Source organism: Xyrauchen texanus, chromosome 31 (genome assembly GCF_025860055.1).
Source record: "Xyrauchen texanus isolate HMW12.3.18 chromosome 31, RBS_HiC_50CHRs, whole genome shotgun sequence".
Classification (NCBI taxonomy): Eukaryota; Metazoa; Chordata; class Actinopteri; order Cypriniformes; family Catostomidae; genus Xyrauchen; species Xyrauchen texanus.
The window spans coordinates 3,233,089-3,259,823 of NC_068306.1; the positions used below are offsets into that span (position 1 = coordinate 3,233,089).

The following is a 26,735-nucleotide window of genomic DNA, read 5'->3' on the forward strand; positions in this document are numbered from 1 at the left end:
TCCAAGCTGCTCTCTTGAGAACACGAGTGTGAATATTGTGTGAGGCTTTTCTCTTTAGTTTTCTTTAACTGAAGGGGGCGGCAACATTATCAAGAGTGCTAGAGAAGACCATATTAATCTTTTTTGTGACTACATCAAGTTCTTAAGTTTTTGAGACAAATCTGGAAGATTATTAGTTAAGCTATCTTTAGTGGTCAAAAGACTAGTTCTAACAAATCGATAATGCAGCTTAGATTGAGTGACCTTTGCTAAATGCAGCATACAAGAGATGAGGTAATGAAGATATCATCGCTCTGTGGCAGAACTGCTATATTATCAAAATAAAAATAAACTTTGTCAAAATACTAAATATAAACATATGCTGCACACTAGTTCTGTCTTCTCGGGCATGCTTGGCTGCTTTTAAGGGCGCTCTCTGCCATCACTGTAATGAGAAACAACTGTTAGAAATCATGCCAACCATGCCGGTTGGGAGCTGTTGGAAATCATGCCAACCTGTTTCTCATTACAGGGATGAAATGTGAAAGGCTTTTCTCCAGAATTATCCTTGTGTGCTTAAAGGGTTAGTTCACCCAACAATTTAAATTCAGTCATTGCTTACTCCACCAATTATTTTGTGTTTAATATTTGTAATAAATTTAGACTAATTGGTATAAATGTGTTTTGACTTTGATATGGAAGTCTTTTTCTGTTGATCAGTCAAAAAAGCCAAAAGAAGTTCACTATGATTTTATATTTAAAACAATTTTTTTAATAAAAACATCCAAGGGGGTGAATATGTTTATAGGCACTGTACACAAGAGAAATTGAGACAAACCTTTGATTCGTTCTGCTGTTTTTTAGCCATTGTTTCTTTGAAGTGGAGCATTTATACAGCTCATGCATACTGACCTTGTGAACCACACCCTGCCTGATGGTTATTTGTGAAATGACACTGCTAGTGGTATCTGCTTTGCTTACACAGTTACATGTGGAGCCTTAGAAATTGGTGTGTGGAACATGCAAAGCAAAACCAATGGAAATTAAGTCTCAATTCAAATGAATCAAATAGAATAGATACAAAAATGTTTTCACTTAATCCACAAATGCATTTTCAATGCTACACAAGACCATTTTGTGTTTGATTTGAAACATCTCCCTTTGGGTACAGACACAAATTGTCACATATTTGTAAAAAAGAGAACATTTGTATCTGCAAATAGTGTACATCTCTATTTGTACAAATCACAGCACATTCATTTAATGATACATTTCACAGTCAAAAGTTGAAATGCATTTGTTTAAGGGTTGTAATATACATTTGTGAAGTTTTTCAAACTGATGGTAGATATGCACTAATTTTTTTTATACATTTAGGACATATTCATCGGTAGTTGTTTGTGCATTGGTCTGCCATGGTAACAACTGTGAAAAAAGCCTAAAAACTTGATACACAAACGCACATTCAATGCTTCACAAGACCATTTTGTTTGATTTAGAACATCTCTCTTTGTTTGCATACACAAGGGAATATTAGTGTTCACAAATATGTCTATTTGTGCACATCACTGCACACTGATTTAATTATGAATTTCACAGGCACAAGTTGAAAGGTATTTGTTTGTGGATTGTAAGATACATTTGCAACATTTATCAAATTGATGGTTAAGCATGCACACATTTGTTAATCATTTTAAGACTAATTCCATCCCATACCGTTTGGGAGGAAAAACATGCATAAGTAGGAGGAGGTTCAAAACACATCTTGAGCATTTTGGTGCAATTGCCAATATTCTGTTGATTTTTGTTCTGATCAAAATTATCATGTGTTCTTGCAGAGAGGGAATGAAAGCAGCATGTAGAGGGGACCAAGGAAGCAATAAAATGGTCATTAAGAACCGCACTACATGTCTGGAGAGTGGCTAGTGAGAGTTGAAAAAAAACAAAAAACGATTGTATGGACCTGCAGAGCTGAAATATTCTTCTAAAAGAATATTGTGTATTTGTGTAGTCGCAATACAGTTGAAGACAGAAGTTTACATACGCTTAGGTTGAAGTCATTTAAACACATTTTTTAAACACTCCACAAACTCCATATTAGCAAACTATAGTTTTGTCAAATAATTGAATTAATAATTTTTCCCAAAAATTGTTTACAAACAGATTGTTTCACTTTTAATTGACTATCACAATTCCAGTAGGTCAGAAGTTTACATATACTAAGTTAACTGTGCCTTTAAGCGGCTTGGAAAATTCCAGAAAATGATGAAAAGCCTTTAGGCAATTAGCAGTCTAATTGGAGTAAAGTGAAGGTGTCCCTGTGGATGTATTTTAAGGCCTACCTTCAAACTCAGTGCCTCTTTGCTTGACATCATGGGAAAATCAAAAGAAATTATCAAAGACCTCAGAAAAAAAACAATTGTGGACCTCTACAAGTCTGGTTCATCCTTGGGAGCAATTTCCAAATGCCTGAAGTTGCCACGTTCATCTGTACATACAATAGTACGCAAGTATAACCACCATGGGTCCACACAGCCATCATACCGCTCAGGAAGGAGATGCATTGGGTCTCCTAGTATGTAGTTTGGTGCAAAAAGTGCAAATCAATCCCAGAACAACAGCAAAGGACCTTGTGAAGATGCTGGAAGAAACAGGTAGACAAGTATCTAGATCCACAGCAAAACGAGTCCTATATCGACATCACCTGAAAGGATGCTCAGCAAGGAAGAAGCCGCTGCTCCAAAACCGCCATAAAAAAGCCAGAAAACAGTTTGCAAGTGCACATAGGTACAAAGATCTGACTTTTTACTTACTGGTCTGATGAAACAAAAATTGAACTGTTTGGCCATAATGACCATCGTTATATTTGGATTAAAAAGGGTGAGGTTTGCAAGCCGAACACCATCCAAACCGTGAAGCGTGGGGGTGGCAGTATCATGTTGTTGGGGTGCTTTGCTGCAAGAGGGACTGGTACACTTCACAAAATAGATGTCATCATGAGGAAGGAAAATTATGTAGATATCTTGAAGTAAAAAATCATCTAGAAAGTTTAAGCTCGGTCACAAATGGGTCTTCCAAATGGACAATGACCCCAAGCATACCTCCAAATTTGTGTCAAGGGCTTAAGGACAACAAAGTCAAGGTATTGGAGTGGCATCACAAAGTTCTGACCTCAATCCAATAGAAAATTTGTGGGCAGAACTGAAAAAGTGTGTGTGAGCAAAGAGGTCTACAAACCTGACAGTTACACCAGTCCTGTCTGGAGGAATGGGACAAAATTCCAGCAACTTAATGTGAGAAGCTTGTGGAAGGCTACCCAAACCTTTGACCCAAGTTAAACAATTTTAAGGCAATGCTACCAAATACTAACAAAGTGTATGTAAACTTCTGACCCACTGGGAATGTGATGAAATAAAGAAATAATTCTCTCTACTATCATTCTGACATTTCACATTCTTAAAATAAAGCAGTGATCCTAACTGATCTAAGATAGGGAATGTTTTCTATGATTAAATGTCAGGAATTGTGAAAAACTGATTTTAAATGTATTTGGCTAAGGTGTATGTCAACTTCTGACTTCAACTGTAAATACTTAACGCTTAAAAGCACCAAAAGTTACTGAGAGATCAATAAAAATAATGATCCAAATCAAGCAAATGCACATGGGACGCCAGTGTTGTTCTTTTTCTGGCAAACTATTTGTCACTGCTCTTCCTGTTGATTTAGAATAAAATGTATCTCGACCGCCACATGTTAATCACAGAAAAGCACAACAGTGAGCACATCAAGAATAAACGGCACTAGAATTTGGGGAGGTACGAGTGCAGTCTACGGAGCATCACGTTGTGGTGTCAGGCAAAAGTAGGTTACAACGGGGCTAAAGGCTCCATTGGTTTTTATTTTCTCCCAAAACATTAATAAGCAACAGAAACTGCCACAGTACATTCCTAAACACCTGTTTGTCACAACAGACTGGAAAACTTTTACTGATCCAAGAGATCTTTGCATGTGGTGTCTAAAAGTTGATTTTGAGGCCATTTTCTCATTTGTATTAATTTTTTAAATGTTGCAAATTTAGTAGCTAATGAACATCCCTTAAAGTAACATGGTTCTTTTAAGACAAAATACTTATTTATCATTTTCAGTTTTGTTTAAGGTAATTCAATCAAACATTTATCAATAACTGTCCAATAAGTGAAAGGACAGTATTTGGGGTAAAAAGCCCCCTTTTTGCCCTATACCTATTTATCAGGTATCTATATGATATTATTTTAAACCCTCACCACCTTTTTTCACACAAATGATAATCAATATAAACGCATCCATTTTTTTGACCTTGACACATTTTGAGAGCAGAAAAAAGCAAGATTTCCTTAAGGCGTCCCTTTAGCCTCGTTGTACCCTATAAACAAGACATTAAAGAAGCTGTGTGTCTTTTGTGATCAGACAAATTATGAGACCAGCAATCGAATCATAGAAAGTGATAACAGGCCAATAGCGATCAGTGGTCGGACAAATCGGAGCATCCCTAGTTTCCCTTAACTTAGTTTTTAGCCCAGACATAACAGAAAAGCATTTCTATAAAATTGTTTATTAATACACACATTTTCAAATGTCCTTCAATATTAGCTTATGTTTCTGCTCTTTTCAGGGAAGTCTTTGGGTTTATCTGAACTTCCAACTATTTAATTGATGTCGTTGAACCTGAAGATGATTTTTGCTCACTGTGAATCCTTGGGCAATACTTTTGTTTTACATGTCTATGTAGATTATCTGATTTTTTGAAACTCCTCCCAAATGAAGGTCAATGGTATGGTTCTCTCCAATATGAATTCTCTCGAGTATTTTCAGGTTTTGCAACAAAGTGAAACACTTTTAACAGTGTTAGCACTTGTAAGGTTTCTCTCCAGTATGAATTCTTTGGTGCTTTTTCAAGTTGCCGGCTGTACTAAAGGTCTTCTCACATTCAACGCACATATGAGCCCCAACACCGGTATGTATTTTCTGGTGCTCTTTAAAATAGAACAGGCATGCAAAACTCTTTCCACAAGAAGAACACTTGAAAGGCTTCTCATTTGTGTGAGTTTTCAGATGTTCTTTTAGGTACTGTGCCAAAACAAATGTTTTATCACACTGATCACATTTAAAGGACCTTTCTCCAGAGTGCAATCGGAGATGATCCTTGAGATGGTGGGCATATGCAAAACTTTTCCCACACTGTTGGCACGTGTATGGCCTTTCTCTTGTGTGAACTCTCATGTGCACATTAAGATATTCTTTATATTTAAAACTCTTTCCACATTGATGGCACGTGTAAGGTTTATCTTCAGTGTGAACTCTGATGTGTCTATTAAGGTGTCCTTTGACAGTGAAACCTTTCCCACAATCATGACATGTGTAAGGTCTCTCTCCTTTATGAACTCTCATGTGTTTAATAAGATCACTTTTATATCTGAAACTATTTTCACACTGAGAGCAGGTGAAAGTATTTTTGGCTGCTCTTCTCTGAGCGTCTTCTGGAGAGAAATTATTTTTAATCTTTGAGCCACTCATAGATGTTTCTGATACTGAAGTTTCTCCATCCCGTTCATTCAGTGCTTGATGTTCCTTTTTCACCTCCATCAGATCTACAATGAACACAGTAAATAGACAAAAGTGAATTTGGGAGGGACAAATGTAAAAATAATTTTTCAAATTAAACACTGAATTGCCTGTTGATTTAATCTAAAAGATATTCAAATGCCAATTGAATATTTATTATGATTTTTTAATTATTGTGAATTGATGTATAATGATCAGCCACAACATTAAAAGACCTGCATGGGGCCTGGTTAGCTCAACGAGTATTGACGCTGACTACCATTCCTGGAGTCATGGGTTTGAATCCAGGGTGTGCTGAGTGACTCCAGCCAAGTCTCCTAAGCAACCAAGCTGGTCCAGTTGCTAGGGAGGGTAGAGTCACATTGGGTAACCTCGTGGTGGTGATTAGTGGTTCTCGCTCTCTATGGGGCATGTGGTAAGTTGTGCATGGAACGCAGAGAGTAGTATGAGCCTCCACATGCTGCGAGTCTCCACGGTGCCATGCACAGCGAGCCACGTGTTAAGATGCGTGGATTGACGGTCTCAGAGGTGGAGGCAACTGAGGCTTGTCCTCTGCCAACCGGATTAAGGTGAGTAACCGCTAGAGCTGGGTATTGTTACATTTTTCTAGATATCGATACAGGTTCCTAAACTATACTTTTTCCGATACCAATTTTATGAAATCCGTTTTAACAAGATTACAAACATTACCTCAAAAAAACTTTGGTTCAGTTACTATCAACCTTAAAGCATTTTTAGCATTGATTTAGCTAGCTATCTATAGCCATACATTCAAACAATATCTAAAGTTGATCCCAGTTTATAGGACTATGTCACCGAACACAGAAACGTTAATTTAACCAGTATACAAGCATGTACCACTGCAAGTTTGCCAATTTTGTTTGTTGGTTTGTTTACTAAATGTTAACCTTACCTGTCGGAGTCCCAATCATAGCGCCACTGCATTCATCAGTAGTTTTGGACTCATGGAGGGCATGTTGAAGGAAGCTCTGTGACAGGAGGATGCTGAGAGGATGACTGCACCGGCTCGGTTTTTTTGCCGTCGAAGACAGAGCAACTTTCTGCTCTTAAGTTTATTCCGTGCACTGTCAAGTGCTTCATCAGATTTGTTGTGTTGCTGGTCTTGGCAGCAATTATCTTGCCATAAATATTGCATTGCGTGTGGTTGGCATCGAGCCTGGTGAAATATAGCCACATTTTTTATCTTTTCCACATCTTTCACATGTATGGGGTTTGAGATGCATACACACTACAGCCTCACGTGTGAACCACGTCTCTTGGCATAACCGGCGTAAACTAGTGTTTTTCCTTGATGCCTAAACATAGCCAATCACTGCCACTTTTAGATTTGGGCTCATCTAGCTTGCTTATCACTGACGTTGAAGATATTAACCCCTTAGGTATCAAAATTTGGTACGAACGACAGACATTTTTTTGATACTCGATTGTTTAGAGGCAATTCAGTCGGTGCCTAAAATGTGTCGAACCCGATACCCAGCCCTAGTAATCACGCCACCACGAGGAAGTAGTGGGAATTGAGCATTCCAAATTGGGAGAAAAGGGGATAAAAAAAACTAGGTCCCCCTATTGCCGCTAAAACTGCGCCACCCGCATCACAGAATAGCATTCTGGGATGATATTCTTCTCAACATAATTGTACAGAGAGGTTATCTGAGTTACCGTAGACTTTGTCAGTTCAAACCAGTCTGGCCATTCTCTGTTGACCTCTCTCATCAACAAGGTGTTTACGTCCACAGAACTGCCGCTCACTGGATGTTTTTGTTTTTGGCACCATTCTGAGTAAATTCTAGAGACTGTTGTGCATGAAAATCCCAGGAGATCAGCAGTTACAGAAATACACAAACCAGCCCGTCATGCACCAATAATCATCCAATCATGTGGCAGCTGTGCAGTGCATAACATCCTGCAGACACGGGTCAGGATCTTCAGTTAATGTTCACAACAACCATCAGAATGGGGAAAAAATTTGATCACAGTGATTTAGACCATTGCATGATTGTTGGTGCCAGATGGACTGGTTTTTTAAAACAAAGAAACATACCTGACGGAATAAAATCATCATCTTCGCCACTCTGTTCTTCCTCTGTAGTATTTTCTTCTTTTATCTCCACTTGTATCACTTCAATCTTCATTGGTGTCTGCAGCATCTGCTGTTCATCATAATCTTCATCACTCTGTTCTTCCTCTGCTGTGTATTCTTCTTTTATTTCCACTTCCATCACTTCAATCTTCACTGGAGTCTGCAGCATCTGCTGTTCATCATCATCATCATCTTCATCACTCAGTTCTTCCTCTGCTGTGTTTTCTTCTTTTATCTCCTGCTTCACTTCAATCTTCACTGGTGTCTGCAACATCTGCTGTTCTCCAGCGTTACAGACAGAAGTCAGAGACTCTGTGGAGGTTTGATCACCCTGATTACTGTCACACATACTCTCCTGAGCATCAGTAGAACAGAGTAAAGTGAGCTGTGAGTCCTGTGTGTCTCTGGATCTCTGTTCAGAGAGTTTGTCCAGCAGCTGCTGTGGTGTGGACTGATCTCTGCCGCTCCACACTGAATCCTGACATTCTGTGGAGGTCCCATCAGTCACACACACTGAAGATTGACAGGAAACCTTTTCCAGCTCCTGACAAACACAACACAATCACATCTGAAATTATAAATATCCAGCATGGACAGATCACATCCACCTTCTCTCTGAACACAAAAACATCCTCGTTATAATGGACTGACATTTATCAAAGATTATTATAATTACACACAAGAACAGATCTTTTAATAAAAATCTGTTTCTGATGGTATAAATATAAATGTTTATAAAAAGCCGATTATAACTAAAGGCTATATTGTATAATAACATATTACCTACATTGAACTAATTTACAATCAGACGCTGTATTTAAAGAGCTCATATATCAGAACTTAAACATGATATTCTCAGATTTTTGCTTGTTTTCACTGAAACTTTGAAAGGGTCCGTCAGAGAACAATGCTACATTGGGAGATAATAAGCTTTGTTTATGGTCATTAAAACGCCAAAATGAGAAAATTAACATGCACAGAAAATTATCGATCAACATAAGCATAGATATTGATGTACATATAAATACATAAAATGATGTAAAATACATTAAACTCGTACCGAACTGGGCTCTCGGATTATCAGCTCTTCTTTCATCTTGTTTGATGGCGGTTAGAAAAACAACTCTCGGTGTTCTTCCGCCATCTACTGGACTGGAGTGAATCACAAACTGAGCTAGCCTGAAAAACTCGCAGTTAATCGTTTTAATTAAATTTTTCCCCTTCAAAACTATTTGAGATACATGTAATGCAATTTTGATAAGTAATAATTCACATTCGAGGAATTGTCAGTATTGAGGAAGCTACTTTGAAACGTTTGAAAAGCTATTTATAAGCTACAGTCAAGTTACACTTTTGAAAAAGTAGTTTGCTACACTACAAGTTACTATAAAAAAGAAGCTAGTTACATTGAAGCTACTTAATGAGGCAATATTTAATGAATGAATATATCAATTAAATACATTTCATGTATTTAATTAAATATATTTAATGTAATTTTAGTGATTAAATTTTTTTATTGATTCATATGGTAAACAAAGAAAAGAAAAACAAATATACACAGAATCAACATTAAACTCCCAGTATAACCCCTCCCAATCCCACCCTGACCCTCAACAAACATTCCTGTATAATACAGAGCATCCGGAAAGTATTCACAGTGCTTCACTTTTGCCACATTTTGTTATGTTACAGCCTTATTACAAAATGGATTAAATTAATTATTTTCCTCAAAATTCTACAAAAAAATACACCATAATGACAATGTGAAAGAAGTTTGTTTGAAATCTTTGCAAATTTACTAAAAATAAAAAACGAAAATAATCACTTGTACATAAGCATTCACAGCCTTTGCCATTACACTCAAAATTTATCTCAGGTGCTTCCTGTTTCCACTGATAATCCTTGAGATGTTTCTACAACTTGATTGGAGTCCACCTGTGGTAAATTCAGTTGATTGGACATGCTTTGGAAAGGCACACACCTGTCTATATAAGGTCCCACAGTTAAAGGTGCATGTCAGAGCACAAACCAAGCCTTGAAGTCCAAGGAATTGTCTGTAGACCTCCGAGACAGGATTGTATCAAGGCACAGATCTGGGGAAGGGTACAGAAAGATTTCTGCAGCATTGAAGTTCCCAATGAGCACAGTGGCCTCCATCATCTGTAAAAGGAAGAAGTTTGGAACCACCAGGACTCTTGCTAGAGCTGCCAAACTGAGCGATCAGGGGACAGGGCCTTAGTCAGGGAGATGACCAAGAACTCTGACAGAGCTCCAGCGTTTCTCTGTGGAGAGAGGAGAACCTTCCAGAAGAACAACCATCTCTGCAGCACTCCACCAATCAGGCCTATATGGTAGAGTGGCCAGATGGAAGCCACTCCTCAGTAAAAGGCACATGACAGCCCACCTGGTGTTTGCCAAAAGACACCTGAAGGACTCTCAGACCATGAGAAACAAAATTATCTGGTCTGATGAAACAAAGATTGAACTCTTTGGCCTGAATGGAAAGCATCATATCTGGAGGAAACCTGGCCAATACCATCCCTTCAGTGAAGCATGGTGGTGGAAGCATCATGCTGTGGGGATATTTTCAGCGGCAGGAACTGGGAGACTAGTCAGGATCGAGGGAAAGATGAATGCAGCAATGTACAGAGACATCCTTGATGAAGACCTGCTCTAGAGCGCTCTGGACCTCAGACTGGGGCGAAGGTTCATCTTCCAACAGGACAATGACCCTAAACATACAGCCAAGATAACAAAGGAGTGGCTACAGGACAACTCTGGGAATGTCCTTGAGTGGCCCAGCCAAAGCCCAGACTTGAACCCAATTGAACATCTCTGGAGAGATCTGAAAATGGCTGTGAACCGACGATCCATATCCAACCTGATGGAGCATAAGAGGTCCTGCAAAGAAGAATGGGAGATACTGCCCAAAAATAGTTGTTCCAAGCTTGTAGCGTCATACTCCAAAAGACTCTAGGCTGTAATTGGTGCCAAAGGTGCTTCAACAAAGTATTGAGCAAAGGCTGAGGATACTTCTGTACATGTGATTGTTTTTATTTGTAGAAATTTTTACAAAGATTTCAAACAAACTTCTTTCACGTTGTCATTATGGGGTATTGTTTGTAGAATTTTGAGGAAAATAGTGAATTTGAACAATATTGGAATAAGGCTGTAACATAACAAAATGTGGAAAAAGTGATGCGCTGTGAATACTTTCCGGATGCACTGTATGTTAAGTCTTGAACAGTGACCTTTATTGATGCAAGAGTAGCCTGTAGTTCCTTGAATGTTGTCCTTGGCTTTTTTGTGACTTCCTGGATGAGTTGTCGCTGTGCTGGCTGTGAGGAATTTGGAAGGTTGGCCACTTCTGGAAAGGTTCACTACTGTGCCACATTTTCTCCATTTGGAGATAATGGCTCTCATTTTGGTTCTTTAAAGTCCCAGAGCATTTCAGATAGCTTTGTAATCCTTCCATATATATATATATATATATATATGGAATATATATGTATATCAATCACCTTTTTTCCTAATCATTTCTGGAATTTCTTTTAGCTAACTTCATGCTGCTGAAAAATTTCTATTTAGCTGTTGATTTGATTGAACAGGGCTGGCAATACTCAGGCCTGGGTGTGTCTAGACCACCTGAACCCCATTATAAATGCTGTTTCATAGATTCAGGGATTTAGTAACCAAGGAAGCGAATACATTTTCTCACAGGCCCAGTTGGTATTGGATAACATTTTTGCTTCAATAAATAACATAATTTAAAAACTGTATTTTGTGTTTACTCAGATTGCCATTGTTTTATGTTAGATTTTGTTTGAATTTTTTAAACAATTTAGCATGAGATATAATCAGGATGGGGTAAATACTTTTTCATAGCACTGCATATTGGAAAAGCACTAAAACAAAGTAGTAAATCTAACTGCTGAATTCATGGGTTGAGATTCCCAATTTCAGTCTTTCTCTGGCTACTCTGAGTTTACATATACTTCAAATAAGCCCCAATGAATCGGAATTGAATCTTGACACATTTTGTGACCAGGAAAAAAAGCACAATTTCATTGAGGGGTGCCTTTAGCCTCGTTGCACCCTATAAACAAGGCATTGAAGGAGCTGTTTGTCATTTGTGATCTGACAAATTACAATCGAATCACAGAAAGTGATAACAGGCCAATTGTGATCAGTGGCCGGACTGATCGGAGCATCCCTGGTTTCCATAAAACATTTTTTTTTAGCCCAGACATAACAGAAAAGCATTGCTACAAAAATTCTTTAATAATACAAACACCTTTTCAAATGTCCTTTGTTATGATCTTAGATGATTCTACTCTTTTCAGGGAAGTCTTTGGGTTTATCTGAACTTCCAACTATATATATGATGTCGTTGAACCTAAAGATGATTTTGCTCACTGTGAATCCTTGGGCAATACTTTTGTTTTACATGTCTATGTAGATTATCTGATTGTTTGAAACTCCTCCCACATGAAGATCAATGGTATGGTTTTTCTGATTTTATTTTCTGATTTTATAACAAAGGGAAACTCTTTTTCAGTGTTAGCACTTCAAAGGTTTTTCTCCAGTATTAATTCTTTGGTGCTTTTTCAAGTTGCCGGCTGTACTAAATGTCTTCTCACATTCAACGCACATATGAGCCCCAACACCGGTATGTATTTTCTGATGCTCTTTAAAATAGAACAGGCATGCAAAATTATTTCCACAAGAAGAACACTTGTAAGGATTCTCATTTGTGTGAGTTTTCAGATGTTCTTTTAGGACTGAATTCAAAACAAATGATTTATCACACTTGTCACATTTAAAGGACCTTTCTCCAGAGTGACAGCGGAGGTGATACTTGAGATGGTGGGCATATGCAAAACTTTTCTCACACTGATGGCACGTATATGGCCTCTCTCCAGTGTGAATTCTCATGTGCACATTAAGAGAGTCTTTATATTTAAAACTCTTTCCACATTGATGGCACGTGTAAGGTTTATCTTCAGTGTGAACTCTGATGTGTCTATTAAGGTGTCCTTTGATAGTGAAACTTTTCCCACAATCATGACATGTGTAAGGTCTCTCTCCTTTGTGAACTCTCATGTGTTTAATAAGATGGCTTTTATATCTGAAACTATTTTCACACTGAGAGCAGGCTAAAGTATTTTTGGCTGCTCTTCTCTGAGCGTCTTCTGGAGAGAAATTATTTTTAGTCTTTGAGCCACTCAAAGATGTTTCTGATACTGAAGTTTCTCCATCCCGTTCATTCAGTGCTTGATGTTCCTTTTTCACTTCCATCAGATCTACAAGAACACAGTAAATAGACAAAACTCAATTTGGGAGGGACAAATGTAAAAAGAAATCCATTTAAACCCCAATTTAATGGAGAGCAGAGCAAACACACAGTATTTATTATGGGTAGGAATTGCCTTTCGAGTCACTCTAGAGATATATGTCAATTCAATATGTATTATGTTTTTTAATTATTGTGAATTGATATATAATGATCAGCCACAACATTAAACCACCTGCATGGGGCCTGGTTAGCTCAGCGAGTATTGACGCTGACTACCATCCCTGGAGTCGTGAGTTTGAATCCAGGGTGTGCTGAGTGACTCCAGCCAAGTCTCCTAAGCAACCAAACTGGCCCGGTTGTTAGGGAGGGTAGAGTCACATTGGGTAACCTCCTCTTGATCGCGATTAGTGGTTCTCACCCTTAATGAGGCGTGTGGCAAGTTGTGCATTGATCACAGAGAGTAGCATGAATCTCCACATGCTGTGAGTCTCCAGGGTGTCATGCACAACAAGCCACGTGATAAGATGTGCGGATTGACGATCTCAGAAGCGGAGGCAACTGAGACTTGTCCCCCGTCATTCAGATGAAGGCGAGTAACCGCGCCACCACGATGACCAACTAATTAGTGGGAATTGGGCATTCCAAATTGGGGAGAAATGGGGTAAAACAACACCTGGCTAATATTGTATAGGTACCCTTCGTGCCGCCAAAACACCACTAAACCACATCTCAGAATAGCATTCTGGGATGATATTCTTCTCAACAAAATTGTACAGAGCGGTTATCTGAGTTACCGTAGACTTTCTGTCAGCTCAAACCAGTCTGGCCATTCTCTGTTGACCTCTCTCATCAACAAGACATTTCCATCCACAGAACTGCCGCTCACTGGATGTTTTTAGTTTTTGGCACCATTTGGAGTAAATTCTAGAGACTGTTGTAAGTGAAAATCTCAGGAGATCAGTGGTTACAGAAAAACTCAAACCAGCCTGTCATGCACCAACAATTACATGTGATTATCTAATCAGCCAATCATGTGGCAGCTGTGCAGTGCATAAATTCATGCAGATACGGGTCAGGAGCTTCAGTTAATGTTCACATCAACCATCAGAATGGGGGAAAAATGTGATCTCAGTGATTTAGACCATTGCATGATTGTTGGTACCAGATGGACTGGTTTTTCAAAACAAAGAAACATACCTGATGGAATAAAATCATCATCTTCGTCACTCTGTTGTTCCTCTGTTGTGTTTTCTTCTTTTATCTCTTCTTGCTTCACTTCAATCTTCACTGATGTCTGCAGCATCTGCTGTTCATCAACATCTTCATCTCTTTGTTCTTCCTCTGTTGTGTTTTCTTCTTTAATCTCCTGCTTCACTTCAATCTTCACTGGTATCTGCAGCATCTGCTGTTCATCATCATCTCTCTGTTGTTCCTCTGTTGTGTTTTCTTCTTTTATCTCCTCCTGCTTCACTTCAATCTTCACTGGTGTCTGCAGCATCTGCTGTTCATCAACATCTTCATCTCTTTGTTCTTCCTCTGCTGTGATTTCTTCTTTTATCTCCTCCTGCTTCACTTCAATCTTCACTGGTGTCTGCAGCATCTGCTGTTCTCCAGCATTACAGACAGAAGTCAGAGACTCTGTGGAGGTTTGATCACCCTGATTACTGTCACACACACTCTCCTGAGCATCAGTAGAACAGAGTAAAGTGAGCTGTGAGTCCTGTGTGTCTCTGGATCTCTGTTCAGAGAGTTTGTCCAGCAGCTGCTGTGTTGTGGACTGATCTCTGCCGCGCCACACTGAATCCTGACATTCTGTGGAGGTCCCATCAGTCACACACACTGAAGATTGACAGGAAACCTTTTCCAGCTCCTGACAAACACAACACAATCACATCTAGAGATGTTGATTTTCAGTGATGCATCACAAATCACACTCAAAAGAATCAGAATTGATACTCAGTTCAGTTTAAATCACGGCAGAGCCATGGTGCGTGCCAAAGACAGACGTAGAAACAAAGACGTGAGTTAAGTGCATACACTAAAGTCAAGTGCACAAACCCGACAGTTTGCGGACCAGCTGTATCAAACACATGACCATTTGTGCCCGAATGAAACTATGATCCCGAAATTCTTTCACAAACCTATGCAAATAGCAACGGGAGAGTTTATTTGTGATAAAAAGCCAACAAACAACATGAAAGACGAGCTTGCACCCATAATTGCACTGAATTGCACACAACGGGGGTAAACACAGAAGAAAATAATGACAAGGCAGCGGTTCAGGAGATGGTGATTTTTTTCATTGAATAATTTTTTTCTTCTACTCGCAGAGCAAACAGATGGATCAGTCCATACGGGATGCTTGATATATTTCTGAAGCAACAACTGCGATATTTAAACCGCTTTACTATCACCTGTGCAGGTGAGGAAGTAGATATATCGCTCTATTTGTGCTTAAAAATGGAAATTAATAGGATGGCATAGATTAATTTTAAATAATAATTAAATTATTTACAATGCTTGAAGAAAAAGAAAAATCAGTTTATGTAATAGCATTGTGTGTTTTGATGGAGAAGCAATAGTTTTTTTTGTGCTATTAAGTTTTTTACAAGGTTCTAAAGAAAGAAACAGAAAAAACTGAGATACTCTTTAAAATATAGAAGCATTTATTTAATCTTGTGGATGTTCCATGTTTTGGGCACAGCTCATACTGAATGTGAAAGGCCAGTTTATGTCATGTAAACAGCTGTTAAATAAAATGCTGAAAGGAAACAAATAGAGAGTAAAAAAATACATGCACAGAAAAATATCTATCAACATAAACATAGATATTGATGCACATGTAAAAACACAAAATGATGTAAAAGACATTAAACTCGTACCGAACTGGGCTCTCGGATTATCAGCTCTTCTTTCATCTTGTTTTATGCCGGTTAGAAAAACAAATCTCGGTGTTCTTCTTCTTTTATTGGCGGCTCGCATTCTAAAATAGAACATTACCGCCATCTACTGTGGGCAACGGATCAGACACTCTTTCCATTCTTTCCACAGACCTTCAGGACTCACTTCCGATGGCGCGATTGCAGCTCCTCCATTTGCAGCCCCAAGTCCCTCACTGCCCAGAGAGAGGAGGGGAAAAAACACTTTTATGTCCTAGCTATATTATTTCAATTAACCGAGTTCTATTCAGAAATTGTATTATCCCCTCTTACTGGATTTAAAAGCTTCTTTAAGATTAATTGTTGTTCTCGTTTCTTCTGTAATTCATCTGTTAGTTTATTTCTTTCCTCTGTATATCTGATACACTGTATTAATACATGTTCTACTGTTTCTCTAACTCCACACCAATCACACAATCCTGTAAGATGTTTTCCTATTATATACAGTGTTGAGTTAAGACCTGTATGTCCCAGTCTGAGTCTAGATAAAATACATGAATTTCTTCCTCTTCCTACTAATGGTTGTATTAAATGTAGATGTCTACCCAATAAAATTGCCATTTTTTATTTAACTCTTTTATTATTGTTCTGAGTTCTGATTTACTATTCATTATATGCATGTTTTCCTTTCCCATAACTTGTTTTGATAATTTACCTGCTTCCTCGTTCCCTGATACTCCAATTTGTGCAGGAACCCATACAAATGGGGTCTTATTTCTCTGCTACATTATATATAATATCTGAAGAATCTCCATCAATGTATCTTGTCTAGTTTCATTCTGTTGAGCTTCAAGACTTAACAGGGCAGAGCTGGAATCTGAACATATGAGAGTTTTGTTTAATCCCATATCTTTTATTTTGTTAATTGCTAGTAAAATACTATTAATTTTCCTGTAAACACCAAAACTTTATCTGATTTCCTTTTTTCTTCTGCCTATTTCAATCAGCTGATGTATGCTCACTATCCCCACTTGACCGTTCCCTGGATCTTTTGATGCATCTGTAAAAACCTTTATATAACTTTCATACTTAGTCCATATATAGTCCATTGTTAATTCTGCCTCTAATGCATTTTGACACTTATCTTGCTTCCAATAGGAATAAATCAACGCTTGGCTGTGGTAAGATCAGTGGCGTAGCTAGGGTGTGGCCACCATGGACCGAAGCCTGGCCACCCCATTTGCAATTGCTGTTTTAGTCATTTATTTGGTCATTTCTTGGCACAATTTAGTTTTTTTTAGTCACCTGCCTGGTCACCCCTTTGGAAAACTCCTGGCTCCTCCCCTGGGTAAGATCCATAGAGGTATTGATGGTAATATTACCACTGGGGTAACAGTGTACTAATTTAATTTCATATCCTGCACTTAATCCTTAATAATCCAGCCAAAACTATTAATTTTCCCTTTCCCGTGTTTCCAACATGCCTCAAGTACCTTTTTTGCAGGGTGATTATCCTTCTGACCTTTTAAGTTTGCCCAGTATGCCAATATCAGTTGCTTCCTTCTTAGGTGGATTGGCATCTGTCCAATCTCCACCTGTAATACTAGTACTGGAGAAGAAGGATGAGCTCCATAACTAATTCTCCTAATTGTGATTTAGATGCTGATCCATGAGCCATACCTCCATAGTGTAGTATTGCTCTTATCATTGTAGAATAAATGGTTTTCAATGCCCCATTCACACTACTCGGTGTTCTTCAGCCACCTACAGGACTGGAGTGAATCACAAACTGATTTAGCCTAAAAAACGAGTTAATCGTTTTAATAAAATTTTGCCTCTGCAAAACTATTTGAGACATCTGTAATGCAATTTTGACTAATAATAATTCACATTCAAGTAATTGTCAGTGTTGAGGAAGCTACTTTGAAACGTTTGACAAACTACAAGCTACTCATAATTTAAAATAGTTAAGCTACAGTCAAGCTACACTTTTGAAAAACTAGTTTGCTACACTACAAGTTACTATCAAAAAGAAGCTAGCTACATTGAAGCTACTTAATGAGGCAATATTTTTTTCCAATGCTACCATCAAACCACTAATACAAATTACAAAAGTTTAACCAATAACATTTATTAATAAATTAATATATCAATTAAATACATTTAATGTATTTTTTGTGATTAACATTTTTTTATTGATTCATACAGTAAACAAAGCAAAGCTAACACTGGTTAGGACCCAACATTTTATGTGTTTATTCCCTATATTGATGACTGCCCCATCGCCTAAGATACAGAGTCTGGGGCAAAATGAAATTTGAGTGCCCAATATGTCACACATAAAACTCTGAACCTTCAACCAAAATTCTTGGATCTTAACACACCAACAAAAACATGGGTGGTGTCAATAAGAAGATGGAGACATCGCGAGGAGGTGGATATATCTTAGGTGGAATAAACACAAAGAATGTGTAGATTCCTCCCCATAAATGTCTCCAAGGTGTGTTATTACAGAAATGTCCCTAAGGTGTGTTATTACACAAAAATATTTCCGCTAGAACCAGCACTAAAAAAAAAAAAGTGCCCAGTTTCCTCGGACACACAAATGTTCAATGAGCCAGCCCATTCGGCTGCTACATGAGTGCAACAAATGACCTAATCACTCCAATGTCTTGCAAGAAATACTCCACAAAACAAACTCCAGCCAATAGGAGGCATAAGCACAAAGAACTTGCAGATTAATATACAAAACTGTCCTTAAGGAGTGTATATCCACAAAACAAACTCCAGCCTCTAGGCGGAACAGCACAAAAATAAACAAAAAAGGCACTCAGTTTCCTCAAAGAGTCAAGTGAATGTTCAGCGAGTCAGTCCATTCGGCTACAACGAGAGTACCACAAAATAACTCACTCTATTGACCTTTTGAAGGAAATCGCTTGCTGGGGACATGTGAATATTTTACGGCCATCCATAGCATCTATTCTCAATTTGGCCGGGAACATCAGTGCAAATGCGAACTTCCGTTTATGTTAGAGTTTGTTATATTCCTTGAATCAATCACATTTCTCTCGTCGAATTCGCAAAGTCTGGGAACAAGAAAATGCTGTGGTTCTTCCAGAAAAGCCTTCCTATACTCCTCGCATAACAAAAAATGTTCTCAAATGATCTCCGGAGCCGGAACCCTGTGAGCTTGCTCGATTTCCAGCTCATGGTCTGTTATGTCTAGCAGATACAGAAAGAGCCCATCCAGGAATTTCACCATAACCTGACCCTCTTTGGCTTCAGAAATTCTGACGATTCGGACATTAGCTACGGTTCTCCATGTCCTCCAATTTCTCCCAGACATGCTCCAAATCCACCTTGGTCACTACGGATTAGCTGCCACTTCCCTCTCCGATGACTCCAGATAATCTATCTGTTTCTCAACATCCCCCACTCGTAACCACCTCAGAGAACTTAGTCTCTATGGCAGTGATTGATCGGCATATTACAGCAAGATTTTCCAAATCAGATTTTTGCTCACTGTAAATCCTTGGGCAATACTTTTTTACATGTCTATGTAGATTATCTGATTGTTTGAAACTCTTCCCACAAGAAGATCCAATGGTATGGTTTTTCTCCTGTATGAATTCTCTCGAGTATTTTCAGGTTTTATAACAACGTGAAAAGTCTTTTCACATTGTTAGCACTTCAAAGGTTTTTCTCCAGTATGAATTCTTTGGTGCTTTTTCAAGTTGCCAGCTGTAGTAAAGGTCTTCTCACATTCAAAGCACATATGAGCCCCAACACCGGTATGTATTTTCTGATGCTCTTTAAAATAGAACAGGCATGCAAAATTATTTCCACAAGAAGAACACTTGTAAGGCTTCTCATTAGTGTGAGTTTTCAGATGTTCTTTTAGGACTGAATTCAAAACAAATGTTTTACCGCACTGATCACATTTAAATGGTCTTTCTCCAGAGTGACAGCGGAGGTGATACTTGAGATGGTGTGCATATGCAAAACATTTCTCACACTGATGGCACTTGTATGGCCTCTCTCCTGTGTGAACTCTCATGTGCACATTAAGAGAGTCTTTATATTTAAAACTATTTCCACATTGATGGCACGTGTAAGGCTTATCTTCAGTGTGAACTCTGATGTGTCTATTAAGGTGTGCTTTAACAGTGAATCTTTTCCCACACTCATGGCACGTGTAAGGTCTCTCTCCTGTGTGAACTCTCATGTGTTTAATAAGATCACTTTTATATCTGAAACTCTTTCCACATTGAGAGCAGGTGAATGTATTTTTAGCTGCTCTTCGAGGCTTTTTTGATGAGAAATTCTTTTTAGCCTTTGAACCACTCAAAGATTTTTCTCCAGTTGTGAAACCATGATGTTTCTGAAACTTAAGTTTCTCCTCCTCTTCATTCAGATGTTCCTCTTTCATTTCCATCAGCTCTAGAATGACCACAGTAAATAGACAAACCTCAATTTGGGAGGGACATATGAAAATAGAAATCAAATTAAACCCCAATTTAATGGAGAACACAACAAACATCCAGTATTTATTAGGGGTATGAATTGCCTGTTGAGTCGCTCAAGATATTGAAATGTCGATTCAATACTTATGATTTTTTTAAAATTATTGTGAATTGATATATATAATGATCAGCCACAACATTATAACCACCTGCCTAATATTGTGTAGGTCCCACTCGTGCCGCCAAAACAGCGCCAACCTGCATCTCAGAATAGCATTCTTAGATTATATTCTTCTCACCACAATTATACAGAGCAGTTATCTGAGTTACCGTAACCAGTCTGGCCATTCTCTGTTGACCTCCCTCATAAACAAGGCATTTCCGTACACAGAACTGCCGCTCACCGGATGTTTTTTGCACAAATCAAATCCCAGGAGATCAGCAGTTACAGAAATATTCAAACCAGTCCGTCATGCACCAACAATCATCCAGCAGCTATGCAGTGCATAGAATCATGCCGATGCGGGTCAGCAGCTTCAGTTAATGTTCCCATCAGGATGGGGAACAAATTTGATCTTAGTGATTTGGACCGTGGAATGATAGTTCAGGCCAGACTGGTTGGTTTGAGTATTTCTGTAACTGCTGGTTGTAACAAACTTCATGCAGGGAGGGGGGAAGGAGGACACAGGGAACTGGTTTCTTCCACTCAAAGGTAAGGCTTTTAATTAATAAACTAAGCGCTTTACAGCTTCACACACACACACACACACACACACTAGCACAATACAGTCTTTTCAGACGTGTAGCAGACATGCCGCTGGCGTGGTTCCTTTTATAGCGCTCTCCCCAAGCTTACTGCAATTGGGAACAGGTGTTAGTCATTATCAGGCTCAAGTGTATGCACACTTATCGCTTTCTCTCCAGACGAATGCTCGACCACGCCACCACATATCTCCACCGCCCGACTCAGGCCAGGGCTACATCCGGCCTGCCTACCACTCGCCCCCAAATTTCTGGTAAGGATGTTGGCAACAGCCATCTGCGCTCCCAGTCTGTGGACCACCTTGAACTTAAATGCCTGAAGCGCCAGATACCAACAGGTGATCCGTGCGTGATGTGGTGGAGCCATTGGAGTGGGGTGTGAGCTGAGCAGAGTGTGAAGGCCAGCCACAACATGTAGTACCGGAGAGTGAGTGACCTTTTCAATGGTGCTGTACTTCGTCTACCTCAACAAGAGCTTCCTCCCCCTCCACCTGAGGATTCGGTCCATGAGGCGCTGAAATGTAGCCGGGGTTCCAAACAAACCAAACGGAAGCATCACAAATTGGTTTAACCCAAACAGTGTATATAAGGCCTTTTTTTCACAGGATACTGGTGTCAAGGGGATCTGCCAATAACTCTGTCAAATCCAGTGTTGAGTAAAATCGAGTGGTGCTCAACCGATCGATCAACTCATATACACGGATACACGTCAAATTTAGACAACGAGTTTACTTTTTTTATAATCCACACAGATCCAGACCGATTCGTCACTATTAGGAACCAGAACAACTGGGATGGACTGATTGCTGTAGGATTCCTTTATTACCTCCATTTCGAGCATTGCCTCTAATTCCTCCCGGACCACTTTTTCCTTGTGCTCAGTAAGTCGGTAGGGATGGCTACGTACCACTACCCCCAGCTCTGACTCGATGTGGTGCTGTATGAGATTTGTATGACCCGGCAGAGGAGAAAACACTTCCGCAAATTCTTCCTTTCAAATTGGCTACCTCTGTGACTTGATATGGTGAGAGGTGATCACCGCAAATGAACGGGGCGATATGATTGGGTTTTGCCATCACCTCCGGTCCGAGCTCTGTCCTTTCCAGAACTACTGTAACAGGGACCACCACCCTCCATAAATTCAGGAGGTTGATGTTATATATTTGATGTGTGCACCCTCTATCGTTTCTTTTGACATCATAATCGAGATCTGACACTCGTCGTGTGAACTCAAAGGGCCCTTGCCACTTAGCGAGTAATTTGGAGCTCGATGTGGGAAGAAATATGGTCTGCACTTATATAGCACTTTTTTTAACCTTAGAGGTTACCAAAGCGCTTCACACTGTGTCCCAATCACCCATTCACATTCACACTCATACACCAATGGCGGCAGAGCTGCCATGCAAGGCGCTAGCCTGCCATTGGGAGCAACTTTGGGTTCAGTGTCTTGCCCAAGGACACTTTGGCATGCAGAGTTATGTGGGCCGGGAATCAAACCGCCAACCCTGCGATTGGCAGCCGACCCACTCCACCAACTGAGACACAGCCGCACTTTGTCTCCCTGTACAAATTCCTGTAGCAGTCGGCTTTGACGTTCCTGAGCTTGTTGCAAATTTTCCTGTGTTAGTTGCCCCAAGATCAGGAATGTATTGAATTTCATTCTTACTGTTTGAAGGACCCTCCTCCCAAACTTCCCGTATGAAATTGAGCACGCCGCATGCTGACCACTCTAATGGCCTGACAAGGTCCATGCCATTTCTTTCAAAGGGCACCTTAATTAGCGGGAGGGTGGTGCAAAGGCACTCTTGGGGTGGCCAGTAGATTCACCAGCTGACATTCACGGCAAGTCGCACACCACCTGTGGACATCCCCGCAAATGCCCGGCCAATAAAAACAGGCCTTTAGTCAGACCAGTGTTTTCCTCTCCCTTAAGTGACCCGCCATCGGATTACAGAGAGCCGCCTGGAAGACACTAAGTGTCTCGTCTCTCGACTGCTCCAGAGGGAAATCCCTTTTGGGAAACCCCAGAATGGTGGGAGGGCCCAACACCACCACCCTCACATCATTCTGCCGGAGAGCTGACGAAGATGGCCCAGCTCTGCCTCCCCTGCCAAAGCATCGCATATTTCACATCTGGCTGCTTTTTTGCACAACCCATCCACACATTTTCAAACTATGGTCAATTAGTTTCCAGAATTAGATGGGTGAAGCGGGATCTAACCGCTGCCTCCAATCTATGCTTTGTTTCCCTGGGTAGTTGTGAATATCCCCATACACAAACACTTAACCCTCACACTCTTGGTTGTGCCCAAAGTCTCGTGTTGAACCAAGCATTTGTGGATAGTTGTCTGGTTGGAACTCGTGTCCACAAAGGCTTGATGAGTACTCCCCTTGACACTTTCCAGTATTCTGTACACTCAGGCCCGATCGGGGCAGCCCGTGGAGTGTCGGGGATCCGGACCACAGTTCCCAGCTCCATCACAGGGCATTGATCCTAGTTTCCACAACTGTTGGTGGAAACTAGCCACCAGCAGTTGTTGAGCTGCAAGTTGGGCTTCCCTGGACAACAAAGGAATGAGCCATTGAGCACACGCCCAGATCTCAGCGGTTTGCTCAAAGAGGTTGAGGAAGGCTTCTGGCTTATCTTCCGACCCCATCTTCATGAGCGTGGGCAGAGGGCTGCTGTTGCCCAGGGTCGCAGCCGGGGCTTTCTCCTGGCTGTGGAAGCTCTGAATCGTCTGCCGGTCCTTAGCTTGAGCTCTGAAGATCTCGTGGATATGGCGATCAGGCGAGTCCAGTCAAAGCTCAAGCAGGGCCTGTTGGTGGGAGTGTTGCAGAATATCATCTCAGAATGCTATTCTGAGATGCGGGTTGGCGCTGTTTGGCTACACGAGGGAGGCCAACACAATATAAGGCAGGTTGTTTTAATGTTGTGGCTGATCGAGAACACACACAAATTCCTTATTACAAAAAAAACAAAAAACCCTGTCATACAAACCTGTGAAGTGTGTCTTCCTCCATCTAATCTAATTAGCATATTAAGCAAAACCTTACTAGTTTAAAATTAATTAAAAACAATTTCAGGGAGATGATCATTTTTTTTGCCTCAAATATTGCAACCCTGTAAAACGGCAGAACTATTATATCTTTGGAAAGATGTAAATAAAAAGATTATGGATGCACAGATCGATCGGCTGCTCATCTAAATAGACCAATCTTTGTCTTAAATCTGTGATTGGCGATCCACCTACTGGGTACGGACTAGAAAGAAAAGGAAAAGAATATAAAACAGCCCAGGAGGCGGCAATATGCACCAAGAATGAGTATTGGCAAAAAACTAAAAACCTCTTGTGAACGGGCATAGGAGTGTATAAGTAAGTGTACTTTTAAAGTAAAAAGGATTTAAATATTGCTCTGTTTCTCATCCATACCCATCATATTGCTCCTGAAGACATTGATTCAACTACTGGAGTCTTATGGATTACGGTTATGCTACCTTAATTTTATTTTTGGAGCATCGACGTTCTGGCCACCATTCACTTATATTGTATGGACCTACAGAGCTGAGATATTCTTCTAAAAATCTTTGTGTTCCGCACAAGAAATAAAGTCACACACATTTTCATTTTTTGGTGAACTAAAGTACCCCTTTAAAAGACAACTGAGCACTTCTAAAACAACAAAAACAATTTGAATTTTTATGCTGACATGAAAGTTGATTGTCTTCAAAATGTAAAACAACCTTAAAAAGGAAGAAACATACCAGAAGGAATAAAATCATCTTCATATCTTTGTTGTTCCTCTGTTGTGGTTTCTCCTGCCATCTTCATAAAGTTCCTGCAGTCCAGCAGTTTCACTTCAATCTTCACTGGTTTCTGCAGCATCTGCTGTTCATCATCATCTTCATCACTGTGTTCCTCTTCTTTTATCTTCTTCTGCTTCACTTCAATCTTCACTGGAGTCTGCAGCATCTGCTGTTCTCCAGCGTTACAGACAGAAGTCAGAAACTCTGTGGAGGTTTGATCACCCTGATTACTGTCACACACACTCTCCTGAGCATCAGTAGAACAGAGTAAAGTGAGCTGTGAGTCCTGTGTGTCTCTGGATCTCTGTTCAGAGAGTTTGTCCAGCAGCTGCTGTGGTGTGGACTGATCTCTGCCACTCCACACTGAATCCTGACATTCTGTGGAGGTCCCATCAGTCACACACACTGAAGATTGACAGGAAACCTTTTCCAGCTCCTGACAAACACAACACAATCACATCTGTACCGTTCATCATCACAGAGTCACAGTCATATCACATCACTTACAACCTCAATTTTAACAAACTTAAAACAGGTGCAGAATGAAATTAATGTTTAACCTGTAACCTGTCATCTCTCTCCTTCAGCTTTGCGTTCAGTGACGTCACCTCGTTCTTCAGCTGAGAGATTTCTGTGATGAAATCATCAATATCCAGCATGGACAGATCAGTTCCTACTGATTTACAGCAGATCACATCCACCTGCTCTCTCATGATGAACATCTGAACACAAAAACATCCTCATTATAATGGACTGACATTCATCAAACTCTAAAACATTATTATAATTATACACAAGAACAGATTTGTTGAAATGTTTCGGAGATGGTATAAAGATGTGTGCTCTGTGTTTGGGTTTCTTAACTTGACAGCAGGCATATTATCAGATATTAACCTATAGGCTTTTCTTTATTTTTCTTTCCATATAATTGCCCTCATTAAAATAATTTACAATCAGCCCATTGATTTGACAAGTTCATATATCAGAAATAAAACAGGATACAGATTTGTCTACTTTTTTCTCCAGTAGAATAAAGGGTTTATGTCTAGACTTCCAAAAATAATAAACATTATGAACAACAATGTCCTGTTCTATTCTACTGTTATTAGTACCTGGATCAGTATCGGCTCTGTGTGTTTAATAAGTAAATATATAGTATGTGCAGCGCCAGCGCGTTATGCTCCGGTTTACACACACGTGCGCGCGGGGCTATATTTAGCCTTCACAGCCGTGCACATCATAAACTCAAGAACAGCATCTCAGATGTAGATGCTCAATAGTTCGGTTCACTTATAATATGCATTTACAACAGCACCAGAGGTGCTTTTTATCAGAATGTTAATAAGAAGTGAATTAAACTACTGTGAACTAGACTACAAACAGACACATATAGGACGTCCCGGAGAGTTCATATACACCCACATACCTCTGTGCACTGCAATGTATGAGACAAGACTCAGACTGCACGACTCCAAAAAGAGAACAGGTAAGAGCACAGAAGTGTATTTCAAGAGTTTTATCACCTACTAGTTCAGACTAATTACTAGTGGGTCAGGTGGAAGCAATATGCAGACAAACCATTGGGGGACTGCCTATCCTGCGACACACAGAAAAATAAACATTAAATAAATATAAACACGCACCGAACAGAGCTCAAACTGTCAACAGCTCTTATTTCTTCTTCTTGTGTTTTTCGGCGGTTTTCAAAACAAATTCTGGCGCATTTCCGCCTCCTGCTGGACTGGAGTGTTTAAAATACCAACATCTGATTAATCAATCCTGCTGTCTAACTTCAAAATATATTATATACTTTAAACTGTTTTGTAGCATTACACATGAAAATGAAGTG

The 26,735-nt window shown here is 39.7% G+C and overlaps 2 protein-coding genes across 4 annotated transcripts; both read right to left on the minus strand.

Annotated features, from left to right (window-relative positions):
* Positions 1-773: 773 nt before the first annotated feature.
* Positions 774-15,942, minus strand: LOC127625000 (zinc finger protein 391-like). Of its 3 annotated transcripts, none has more exons than XM_052100028.1 (3): positions 15,860-15,896; positions 7,643-8,225; positions 774-5,606 (listed from the first exon to the last, which is right to left on the minus strand). In XM_052100028.1, exons 1-3 carry the CDS (start codon positions 15,893-15,895, stop codon positions 4,864-4,866), a joined length of 1,362 nt encoding a protein of 453 aa, XP_051955988.1. In that variant the 5' UTR covers position 15,896; the 3' UTR covers positions 774-4,863. The 3 variants fall into 3 exon arrangements, with proteins under 3 accessions (XP_051955988.1, XP_051955987.1, XP_051955986.1); XM_052100027.1 differs by lacking the exon at positions 15,860-15,896 and adding an exon at positions 8,742-8,780; XM_052100026.1 differs by lacking the exons at positions 774-5,606; positions 7,643-8,225 and adding exons at positions 12,235-12,984; positions 14,175-14,847 and having other exon boundaries at positions 15,860-15,942.
* Positions 15,943-18,041: 2,099 nt separating this feature from the next.
* LOC127625005 (zinc finger protein 184-like) lies at positions 18,042-26,553 on the minus strand. The gene is made up of 4 exons (XM_052100045.1): positions 26,313-26,553; positions 25,447-25,608; positions 24,845-25,322; positions 18,042-20,296 (listed from the first exon to the last, which is right to left on the minus strand). The coding sequence occupies exons 2-4, from the start codon at positions 25,606-25,608 to the stop codon at positions 19,539-19,541; spliced, it is 1,398 nt and encodes a 465-aa protein (XP_051956005.1). The 5' UTR covers positions 26,313-26,553; the 3' UTR covers positions 18,042-19,538.
* Between the last annotated feature and the right edge of the window lie 182 nt (positions 26,554-26,735).

Coding starts and splice junctions, on each gene's coding strand:
- LOC127625000 (XM_052100026.1), bottom strand. CDS start 15,895: ATGAAAGAAGAGCTGATAATCCGAGAGCCCAGTTCG. Junction 14,848..15,859: donor TAATCCGAGAGCCCAGTTCG/GTACGAGTTTAA, acceptor TGTGTTTGTCAG/GAGCTGGAAAAGGTTTCCTG. Junction 12,985..14,174: donor TGATGATTTTATTCCATCAG/GTATGTTTCTTT, acceptor GTGTTCTTGTAG/ATCTGATGGAAGTGAAAAAG.
- LOC127625005 (XM_052100045.1), bottom strand. CDS start 25,608: ATGTTCATCATGAGAGAGCAGGTGGATGTGATCTGCTGTAAATCAGTA. Junction 25,323..25,446: donor AGAGAGATGACAGGTTACAG/GTTAAACATTAA, acceptor TGTGTTTGTCAG/GAGCTGGAAAAGGTTTCCTG. Junction 20,297..24,844: donor AGATGATTTTATTCCTTCTG/GTATGTTTCTTC, acceptor TGGTCATTCTAG/AGCTGATGGAAATGAAAGAG.